The sequence below is a fragment of the Castanea sativa genome, chromosome 10, assembly GCF_040712315.1.
Source record: "Castanea sativa cultivar Marrone di Chiusa Pesio chromosome 10, ASM4071231v1".
Taxonomy (NCBI): domain Eukaryota; kingdom Viridiplantae; phylum Streptophyta; class Magnoliopsida; order Fagales; family Fagaceae; genus Castanea; species Castanea sativa.
Window position 1 is genome coordinate 15,179,649 of NC_134022.1, and position 11,707 is coordinate 15,191,355.

Here is an 11,707-nt window from a genome sequence, read left to right on the forward strand (position 1 = left end):
CTTAAGACTATGCTAGGAAATGCGATCAGTGTCAGAGGTTCGCCCCTAATATTCATCAACCTGGAGGAGTCCTTAACCCCCTTTCCAGTCCTTGGCCCTTCGCACAGTGGGGACTAGACATAGTTGGGCCATTTCCAAGGGCAACAGGTAACAAAAGATGGCTTCTCGTGGGAACAGACTATTTCACTAAATGGGTTGAGGCCGAGCCCTTAGCAAACATTAGAGATGTTGACTCCAAGAAGTTTGTCTGGAAAAATATCGTCACTAGATTCGGTATACCACACACACTCATCTCAGACAATGGTGTTCAGTTCGATAGTAAGGCTTTTAGGAAGTATTGTGGTGACATGGGTATCATAAATAGATATTCCACTCCAGTTTATCCTCAGGGAAATGGGCAAACCGAGGCCGTTAACAAGGTCATTGTCAGTGGGCTGAAGAAAAGGTTGGACGATGCGAAAGGCAGATGGGTAGAAGAGCTACCTCATGTTCTGTGGACGTATCGGACCACACCGCGCAGGTCCACTGGAGAAACCCCATTCTCTATGACTTATGGGGCCGAGGCGGTGATACCATTGGAATACGGTTTTCCTACCTTAAAGACAAGTTCTTTTAGCCCGGAGAATAATGATGGACTCCTGGAGAAAGGTCTTGATTTACTTGAGGAACGACGTGAGGCAGCTATGGTTCAAATGGCTTACTATCAACAGAAGCTAAAACGAGGATATGATGCCCACGTGAGGCTAAGGCCACTTGCACCTAGTGATCTTGTTCTAAGAAAAGTTGTTGGCACCTCTAAAAACCCAGCTTGGGGTAAGCTAGGACCCAACTGGGAAGGTCCCTATCGCATTGTTTCAGTAGCCGGCATAGGGTCATATCGGCTAGCTGACGTAGATGAAAAAATTGTACCACGCCCATGGAATGTAAACAATCTTAGAAGGTATTATTATTAATAAAATGTGCTTTTTTCAGTGAACATTTTAAAGTTATGAGTATCTCTGACACTTGAAGCTACTGTTCTTAAGAATCAAACAGAAACTTGGTTAAGTGTAGTCCTCGGACCACAAACCTTGTGGAAATTGATGTCTTATCATTTGTTAAACAGAACCTTAGTTATGTCGGGTCCTCGGACCTCCTACTTTGGGAAAATTAACATTTGAAGTTACAATCTTTAAGAATCAAACAGAAACTTGGTTAAGTGTAGTCCTCGGACCACAAACCTTGTGGAAATTGATGTCTTATCATTTGTTAAATAGAACCTTAGTTATGTCGGGTCCTCGGACCTCCTACTTTGGGAAAATTAACATTTGAAGTTACAATCTTTAAGAATCAAACAGAAACTTGGTTAAGTGTAGTCCTCAGACCACAAACCTTGTAAAAATTGATGTCTTATCATTTGTTAAACAGAACCTTAGTTATGTCGGGTCCTCGGACCTCCTACTTTGGGAAAATTAACATTTGAAGTTACAATCTTTAAAAATCAAACAGAAACTTGGTTAAGTGTAGTCCTCGGACCACAAACCTTGTGAAAATTGATGTCTTATCATTTGTTAAACAGAACCTTAGTTATGTCGGGTCCTCGGACCTCCTACTTTGGGAAAATTAACATTTGAAGTTACAATCTTTAAGAATCAAACAGAAACTTGGTTAAGTGTAGTCCTCGGACCACAAACCTTGTGGAAATTGATGTCTTATCATTTGTTAAACAGAACCTTAGTTATGTCGGGTCCTCGGACCTCCTACTTTGGGAAAATTAACATTTGAAGTTACAATCTTTAAGAATCAAACAGAAACTTGGTTAAGTGTAGTCCTTGGACCACAAACCTTGTGGAAATTGATGTCTTATCATTTGTTAAACAGAACCTTAGTTATGTCGGGTCCTCGGACCTCCTACTTTGGGAAAATTAACGTTTGAAGTTACAATCTTTAAGAATCAAATAGGAAATTGATTAAGTCCAGTCCTCGGACCCCAAGCTTTATTAGAGTTAATTTCTTATTGCGTCTGGAAATTAGTGCCTTACTGGTCATTAACTCAGGTCTTAAGTTTTATACCTTTAAGCGTTAAGCAAATTTATGTAAGGAATGGTCTTCGGATCTTACATCCTACTAAAAACAATGCTACACATTATAAGGATTTAACCGTTATATGAGGTTTCTTTTTATCAAGGCATTGTTTAAAATATCTCAACCATGTCATCTGCTGTTAAATTTTTAATGCTAAAACATGCGAATAACTACGTGGAAGTTATGATTGTGTGATATTTGGAGTTAGATTTGTTTGTTCTATCCCTTTTGACTATGTACTAATGGCAATCTTTATAACAAATACCAAAAAGAGTAAAGTAAAACGGATGTAACATAGGTGAGAATCAAATGAAATTGTTTTTCATTAATCATTCAAATATATATTACATGTTTATTCAAACATGGAAAAAGAGAAGTCCTAAGCTAGGTCCTAAGCCTTTGGAGGGGGGTCTTGCTGAGAGGTACTGGTGGCCTCGGTCTTTCTCAACTCTAGCTCAAAGGGAGTCAAGACTTGCTTTCCTTTATCTGCTGTCTTCGTTGGAAGGACGTTGGGTTCCACTATCTGGCTCAAGTCCTTCTCTGCATTTCCTCCTCCTTCCTTCTCTTTGTTGGAACCTGAAGGTTCTGTAGGATCAGGAATTTGCTGTGGGACCACCGGAGGCAGAGCAGGGAGAGTTGACTCAGGGGTAGGAGTAGCAGCAGGAGCCTCTTCAATCTCCTGTATCTCCAGGGGAAGCCAAACGTTCTCGGACTTCCTCAGATCCGAGGATAGAGGAACTCCAGCTACGTTTAGGGCTTCCCCCCAGACTTTCTGACAGTACTCCCGGCACAAAGCCGCGAAGGCCTCTGTCAGCTGCTCCTCGGTGTTTGCTACCCCTTCCTCGTAGCTCGTCTGCTTGGCAGCCTGTAGAGAGCGATGGAATGAGCTGGCTTCTTCCTTCATCAGTGCAAGTTCCTTCTCCAAATCCGAGCGTTCCCTTTGGGCTCGGGAGAGCTCATCATCTTTTTCGTGAAGGAGCTTGCGCTGCCCTTCTATCTGGGTCTTCATAGTCTTCAAGTTTGACTCGACCCCATTTTTCTCTCTCCTCAGCTCAGCCACCTCCGAAGTAAGCTTCTCATTTTCAGCAAGGGCTATGCCCAAGGACTTCTCAGTCTCCATCCTAATCTCCTGCTCAGTTCTGGCCTTCTTCCGAGTGTCTTCTATGAACTTCTCGGCTACAAAGACTTCCTGAATGGCCTGTAACAAAGTATGAGGGAATCAGGAATAGTAAAAAACTTATGAATATTGTTAAAAGTGGAATCTTCCTAAAAAGGGGTAAACTTACCAGCGCTAAGTCTCTTTTTAAAGAGAGGAATAGTTGTGGCTGGCTCATTTTTTCCAAGGTTTCCATGTCCTTGGGCAGCAAAAGAGGGCGCTCCAACACTTCGGCCAAGTGGTGAGCATGGCCTTGTTGAACCGCCCTTATACTGGATTGGCAGGAGATGGGAGCGCCGTCCAGTCTTAAGTCAGGGGACCAGGTGGTCGGTGCTCGACGCACTTCGGCCTCGTTCCTGATTTCCCCCCTTTCAACTGAGCGGGCCCTACCTTTGCCTTTGTCCAGCTTCTGCTGCTGAACCGGTGGGAGTTGTTGTCGTGGTTTCTTGGGGTCTTTGCTTATAGTCCCCTCGGCCTCCCCCTTTCTCTTCTTTTTGGGATCCTCGGCTGGAATTTTTGGCTCAGCTGGAGGAGGGGGAGGTGGCAAAGTTTGAAGAGCTTGGGACCCCCCCCCCGTCTTTTTCTCCACAACCTTCGCAGCTCTATTGGTTAGGAGACCCTTCATCCTGTCCATATCCTCCTCGGATTCGTCCTCTGGCTGGGCAACAACTAATCCTGCAATTCCTAAAGCCTCTGTGGCTTCTTCTTCCTCGTCAGAGAGGACAACGAACTGGCTCCCTCGAGGTCTTTCGGTGTCCTCAAGTTGGAACTGTTTTATCTCCTCGTCTAGCGTGTTTGAAGAGGACACCTGCTCTTCTGGAACAACAGTTGCCTGAGAGTGCACAGCGAGGGGAATTGCCGCTATGGGCTGGTTGTACAAAACGGTGTCAGGGGCGTCAGGGAGATCGTGTTCGTCCAAGAAGTGGGGCCGGGCTACGTTTATTCTCCTTCGTCTTCGGTCACCCGCGATTATGGCGTTTTCTATCTCCTGGAAGTCCGAAGAGATGGGAGTGTACCCCAGAATTAGATGAGCAGCTCTAAGTTGTAGGTCCTCGCTGACAAACACCTCGGAGCGAAGCACTCGGTTGAGATCTGCAACGTTGCAGTGGCTTAAGCGTGGGCGCACGTGTTGCTTATCTGCGAAGAAAGACACCAAAGCAAACGAACATGGTCAGATTCACACAACAAGTGATAAAGTTAAACAAATATAAATACATGTTAGTGTGCATGTTTGTGAGTATTAAAGGAAGTCGTGAGATGGGGAGGTAAATCCTGAGGTGTCGCACCTGGATTTCCCCACTCAACTGGGCAGTGGAGGCCGTCGTGCCAGTTCCCAGAGACGATCAGGTAGTCGTCCTTCATGCCTTTGTTGGATTTGGGCAGACAGGAGATTAGCCTAACGACACTGGAGCGAGATTTAATGTAGTAACCTACATTGGAAAGTTTATGGGATTCGTATAGAAAGACGACGTCGTGCCAGGTGAGGTTTAGACCCATTTGCTCATTTAGAGCATCGACACTACCCAAAACTCTAAAAACGTTTGGGAGGCACTGATCGGGGCACAACCGGTGGCTGCGAAGGTACTCCCTAGTTACAGGTTTCATTGGGAGGGTCATCCCACCCTCTATAAAGGCTATCATTGGGATGATAACCTCTCCCTCTTTTCTAGAACCGGCCACGGCTTCTGCCGGGCAATATTCTAAACCCACATCACCGGGAATGTGATACTTGGCTCTGAAGCCTTCCATTCCAGCGGCGGTGTCAACTAGACACTTAAACCTACCCATTAGAAAAGAACGAAAGACTAAACTCTAAAGGGGAGAATATCTACGAGGACAGCCGAGGACTATATCCGAGGAGAAAAGGTTAAGGATAGAGAGAGCAAGAACTTACAAAGTTGAAGGTGTGCAAATTTCCACGGTTTTCTGCAGGTAAAGTATGATTGCTGATGTTTTGATGGGATTAGCCCCTGGGGAATTAAATGAAGGCGCAGGTTCCCGAAGCGTCACAATGTGCGGAAAAGCAGCCTCGAAATTATGTTCGTCCCGCCCAAATTTTCGTGGAATGATAAGGACCGTTGGATGCTCATCTCACCGTTGAACGTGGGGGACAAGGTATAACTTACGGTAATAAATGCGCGCGTTTTGAAAATAAAACCGCCAAGTGGCATCTTCTGGGACGCGAAACGATTTCCACGCGTGCAATTATTCGCAAAGTGTGTGGAGAAGGTTCTCGTCAGATCAAAACCCTATTTTTCTCCTTGGACGTTGAAAATTAGAGTTTTGAGGGGCTATTGTGGGGGGTAAAAAGACCCTGATGGGAATGTGGGCCTTTGGGCCATGTTAAAGAAGGCCGACCTGCTCTTGGGTTTAGAATTTGTTAGTACTACGGGTCGGCCCATACGCCGAGGATCCGAGGATCCAGCCGAGGGTGAATTTCTCCTCGGACGGACACCGGAGAACCAGGGACTTCATGGTAAAGGCTAGGGAATGACACGGTCAAGACCAATGGTTAAAAGGGGTGAACCCTTGAATGTCCTGGAAGCACCGATGTCAGAGAAATACCAAAGATAAAGGCTGCCACCTCCACATTAAAGACCCTGCACCTACCACCCTGGCCGCATTAATGGGGAAGTGACACCTGAACAGTGGAAGGGAAACTTCTGGTTACTATTCAAAGGCACTGAGAAAAGAAATATCTAGGCTAAGGGGGAGTTGGGGCAACACGTGTACAAAGTATCAAAAACAAGAGTATTTAAGGAGCAACCTAGAATAGAAAAGGGGGGACTGACTTTTTTGTAATCCAAAAGGAAAAGAAAAAAGAGGAAGAGATAATATAAGAACAACTCTCAGCTTACGTCCGAGGAGGTTGATTTACAATATTCCTTGTTGTTTCCAGGTGTTTGCAATCTTTGGCTTCTCATTTAATCCTCAGACACTTCTAACCTGGGTTTCAAGCCCACACTCTACAAATTCATATTGTTTAAGGCTCATTGGGCCTGAGCCCATAACTGTTCTTGGGGCCAGGTGCAATTGTACGCTTACAACAATCCCTTCTTTGAGGTTTATAATAAAAGCGACAAATATGTTTAAATATTTTTTTTTTCCCTTGAGTTGTCTCATTCACCCAATTTATCTAAAGATTAAAAGTTTTTAATTAACTCAAAGGATAGGATAGATATTTTATTGTTTTTGTTAAATTTATTATAAATTTTAGTGAGAGCATTGTCGCTTTTGTAATTTTAAAGGTCACCATCATTTTTTATACTCTACGGCTTTATTTGATTGGAATGATTAAAATATGAGTGAGTAGAAAAAATTTTAATTTTTTAGCATGAATGTTTGGAAGAATGGCTAGAAAAATGGAATGATAAAAATTAGATTACTATTTTACTCATATTATAGTTTGAAATAATAGAGTAATAGGGATAATACCTTTTTTAAATCACACATGCATTTTCATTCCCATTTTCCTTCCTATTTGGAAGGATGAATTTTGGTGGGTTTAGGTGAAAAACACTTGCACCTACCATTTTCTTCCAATCAAACGCTGTAAAACTTCCACAATCGTTATTTTCCTTCCATATTTTTCTATTGTCTTTCCTTTTTCACAAACCATAAGCTTAAGGGAAGGTGATTGTAATTTTTTTAATTTAAATATTCAACATCAAAAACTTCCCAAGCATGCCGTCAAGAAATATCATTGGTTTTGATGGAATACACTATAAACTAGTGTTATTCTTGAGCGATGCATGGAAATAATAGATTTTTAGTTAGAATAAAAGTCAAAAGGTAGCTTGTTTTTTCCTAAGAAAGAAAACGTGGGTTGTTGTCTGGGGTTTAAGTTAAGAATTTTTTTATAATAGACTTTTAATTTGAATAGAATTTAAATTTTTTGAAATATTTAAGTTTTAAAAATTTTTGATAATAGGTTTTAAGTTTAAATAGAATTTAAATTTGTTAAAGTTTAAATGATAAAATTTTATCTAAATTAAAAAATTGATAATTATTATCTCTTAATTTGAGAAAATATAGTGTAAGGTCAATGGGCCCCGGAGTATATATCTATGTATGTACTGGGCCAGTGGCCCGATCCGAGGACATTAGGAAGTCCGAAAATGGGAAAATATCTCCTCAAGAGTCCGGGTTGGAAAGTAAAAGGATAAAGTCTGACTAAGGTCATCCAAGAAGGCGATCCAGGTGGAATACTTCCTCGGCAGATTAAAGCCGAGGTTGAGAGGGATGGTCTATAAATAATGATGTACATGGTAAGAGTATAGGACAAGGAAGGGCCGTGAAATATCTAAGGAAAAAGCTATTGTCACCGCATTGAATGCTCTGCAGCTAACTCTCTGGCCGCATTAATGAGGAGATGATGGCTGAGCATCAGGGTTCAGCCTTACAGCTACCTCCAAAGACTTCAGGGAGGGGCTGATGGGATAAGTATCAAAACCAATAATCTGATCCATAAGTGGAGGATGTAGAGAGGAAGGAAGATGATATAAAAGGAGGAAGAGACATTCAGGAAAGAGGATCGGAGAGAAAGAAAAGAAAACATTGTAGATTGGATATTTTTGTAATCTTCCTTTAAGAAGAAAAAAGTATAAGAACTAGCTCATCAGCTTGAGTCTGATGACAGTTTTTCATCATATAAACTTGTCCATCAATATTGTTTTATGATCTTGAGTCATTACCGTTGTTAACTAAGCTCACATACAACTAGATTTAGAACCCACTTTCTACAAATTTATTGTATTGGGCTCTTTGGGCCTATACCCTTTCTACTATTGGGCTTAGGTGCAAATTGTGACCTTACATATAGCATAACAAATAATATAAAATTAATTTACTAATTAGTTGTTCTTAAAATATTGATAATAGACTTTTAGTTGGAGTAGAAGTCAAAATGTTGGGGTTTTTTTTTTTATGAAAGAAAATGAGGGTGGTTATTTGGAATTTAAGTTTAGAATATTTTATAGTAGACTTTTAGTTTGAATAGAATTCAAATTTGTTAAAATTTAAATGATAAAATTTTACCTAAATTAAATAGTTGTTAAATATTATCCCTTAATTTGAGGAAATATATCTTAACAAATAATATAAAATTAATTTACTAATTAATGAAAGTAGTCACTTGGCGCAACAACAGCATCTAAGTCTAACTTTTATTATATAATTAGTATATGATTAGATGTTCTTAAAATGTTGATAATAGACTTTAGTTGGAGTAGAAGTCAAAATGTGGTTTTTTTTTTTTTAGAAAGAAAACATGAGTTGGTGTCTGGGATTTAAGTTTAGAATTTTTTTATAATGACCTTTATGTGGCGTTTGGTACGGGATAATATTTTAGGATTATCATGAATGTTTAAAGATTATCATATTTAGTTGCAAATCACGCTAGGGAATCAAATATCAAGAGAATCTGGATTCCCCCCTTAAACCCCTCTTAGTAGGAATGTGGATTCTCTTTAAAACAAGTGGGAATCCCGATTTCCAAGCTTGAAGGAAATTGTATTTTTTATAAATTGACAATTTTAACTCATTTTCCTTATCATTTAAGCAATTAAGATAAAATATAAAATAAATCATCAATATCTTTCTCTTGTATTTATCTTTTCCCGCCAAAATAATATAAAAAGGATAGACAACTATGTTGATATATTCTTTAACAAAATTTTATTTAGGTTTCACGTGTGAAAAAAAAATGTTGTCAAGTTGTTTTGTTATGGATTAAACTCTTTTAAAAATTATTATTAAGAATAAAAGCATTTAAGAATTTAAATAGTTATTTTTGTATTGTACTTGTCATTTTGAAATGTTAGACTATAATTTTAATGAATTTGTCATAATTAATAGTTTGTATTTGGTTTTTCATTATTTATTTAGAGGAATATTTTTTTTAAAGGACTTGGTAGTTCACATTCAAATCTAAAGATAGAATGGGAAAAATAAATAATTCATTTAAGATTCCTAGGAATAAACCAAAATTATCATCTCACATTCCCAATGAAATCAAACATAGGAATAGCTACATTCTTAGGAATCTGGATGTTAAGAGTAATATAGATTCCCCCGTACCAAACGCCACATTAGTTTAAATAGAATTTATATTTGTTGAAATATTTAAGTTTAAAAAATTTTGATAATAAATTTTTAGTTTGAAGAGAATTTAAATTTGTTGAAGTTTAAAAGTTGTATATGAATTAAACAGTTGTTAAATATTATCCTTTAATTTGAGGAAATATATCATAACAACTAATATAAAATTAATTTATTAATCAGTTGTGCTTAAAATATTGATAATAGACTTTTAATTAGAGTAGAAGTCAAAACATGGTTTTTTTTTTAGAAAGAAAACTTGGGTTTTTGTTTGAAATTTAAGTTTAGAATTTTTTATAATAGACTTTTAGTTTGAAATTTTAAATTTATTGAAATTTAAATGATAAATTTTTACCTAAATTAAACAATTGTTAAATATTATCCCTTAATTTGAGGAAATATATTCTAACAACTAATATAAAATTAATTTACTAATTAGCTAGAGTAGATACTTGGCGCAGTCATGACTTCTAAGTCCAACTTTTATTATATAGTTGTGGGGGGGCAAGAACCAAGGAACCCAATCTAAGGATGAATTCGCCCAATCTAAGCAAAGAAAGGTAGGCAAACTCTAAGGACTACACCTACCCAAGGAGAGCAAAAGTGTCAAAGGATGTCTGACATCCCGGAAAAGCTAAAGGATAGGGGAATGAATGGCAAAGGGAAGGTACAAGACTTGCAAGGGTGGAGGGAGGAAGTTTCCTAAAGAAGACACCTCTCACCTCTGCATTCAATACTTTGCACGAACCTAACCAGCTATATTAATGAGGACCTAACCAGCTACATTAACCAATTACTTTGCACAAACCTAAACAGCAACTTCACAACTCACAACTCTCTCTACCACCTCCACAAGGGTCCTGATGGCATAAGTATCCTAAAAGATCCCCCGAAACGTACAAATGGAGGGTTGGGATGCAAGGAAATTGGCTATGCAAGGAAGGGAACTCTCCAGAAAAAGGGGCTAGACATTTTTTCAAGAAAAAGAATACAAATGTGAGGATAAAGAAATAACGTATAAAGGAATATCATCCCAACTTATCAATATAAGATCTTTCCTCGAACTTGCTTAAGAAAGCATTTCATTGAATCACTAGTCCATTTACTCATATTTCTCCCTTAGGCTCTGTTAGCTATAGACTTGGAACGATCTCAATGTTGCACTTGGCTTAGAATCTCGCTCTATTAAAAATTCATTATTTGGGCTTGGTTTGAAGATCCAAGCATCACTATTCTAAGTGGGCTTGGGCTTTTATATTTTGAGTTCCTACAATTGGCACCGTTTGTGGGAAGTATCTGCAATCTTTCTTATCCAAGTTATGGCTAACCCCGTACAAGATAGAAAGGAGTCTATGGGCTCAGAGTGTGCTGACCATTTTGTCAGTCCGGAGCAAAGGAGGTCTAGACGCCATTGTAGTTCTTTAATTTTTTTTTTTTTTTTGCTGGACCTAGTGTTTTAAAACACCATTACAGACCCTTCAAAACACAGCTATAGAGAAACTATAGTGGCATTTTTTATGAACACTACTATAGGGTACTTATAGTGGCATTTTTTATGAACGCCACAGAGTGTTTTGTAGTGTACTATACATGTAGTAAGTCTAGCTATTGATTTAAGGGCCAACTCAATATATATTAAGCTATAAGGGAATAAATTTAAGTGAGATTTTTTTATATTTAAATATTAATTAATGTTACTTTTAATTATTTTTTTAAAACCATTTTTCTTGTTTTTGAGATGTAAAATTAATAATAACTTTTCTTTTGTGTTTAAGTTTTATTAACATTACTTTTACAATTAAGAATAGTTAATCAACTTAATCTTCATGACACAATCAATTTGAAGTAGGGTTTTATCAATTTTTGAGCATACAGAAGTCTAATATAATTAAAAGCCTTACCTATTTTACCATATATATATATATATATATATATATATATATATATATATATATATATATATATTATGAATGGTCGAATGATCATTAATACTCAATTTCACTAATAACTTAATACTTTAATTTTTATAAAAATACAGATTCTCAAAAAAAAAATTGTAAATCAGTTATCCACATAATATACTACATTATTATCAATTTTCCACAGGATAAATTATATTCTGTAAAAAAATTTTCCTAAATTAAAATTTTGGGTAAAATACTATTTCAGTTTCTAAATTTTACCAAAAATTTGTTTTTCATTCCTAAATTGTAAAATTTTCTGTTTTCATTCTTAAACTTTGTAAATAGTTTTTTCAATAGTTTAAAGACAAAAATAAGAATGAGAAAAGAAAATTTTTCAATTGCTTAGGGATTAAAAAAAATCTTTTAAGCTTAAGGACAAAAATAGAATATTCTCAATAGTACATGGATGGAAAAAAAAAAAAAA

The 11,707-nt window shown here is 37.6% G+C and overlaps 1 protein-coding gene across 1 annotated transcript; it reads right to left on the reverse strand.

Annotated features, from left to right (window-relative positions):
• Positions 1 to 2,455: 2,455 nt before the first annotated feature.
• LOC142612094 (uncharacterized) lies at positions 2,456 to 3,854 on the reverse strand. Its single transcript, XM_075784218.1, has 2 exons — positions 3,351 to 3,854; positions 2,456 to 3,262 (listed from the first exon to the last, which is right to left on the reverse strand). The coding sequence occupies exons 1-2, from the start codon at positions 3,852 to 3,854 to the stop codon at positions 2,456 to 2,458; spliced, it is 1,311 nt and encodes a 436-aa protein (XP_075640333.1).
• Positions 3,855 to 11,707: the final 7,853 nt, after the last annotated feature.

What these genes read in the sequence shown, in the direction of transcription:
- LOC142612094 (XM_075784218.1), bottom strand. Translation starts at nt 3,854, where the DNA reads ATGGACAGGATGAAGGGTCTCCTAACCAATAGAGCTGCGAAGGTTGTG. An exon ending in TAAAAAGAGACTTAGCGCTG is followed by an intron (nt 3,263 to 3,350) that starts GTAAGTTTACCC and finishes ACTTTGTTACAG; the next exon opens with GCCATTCAGGAAGTCTTTGT.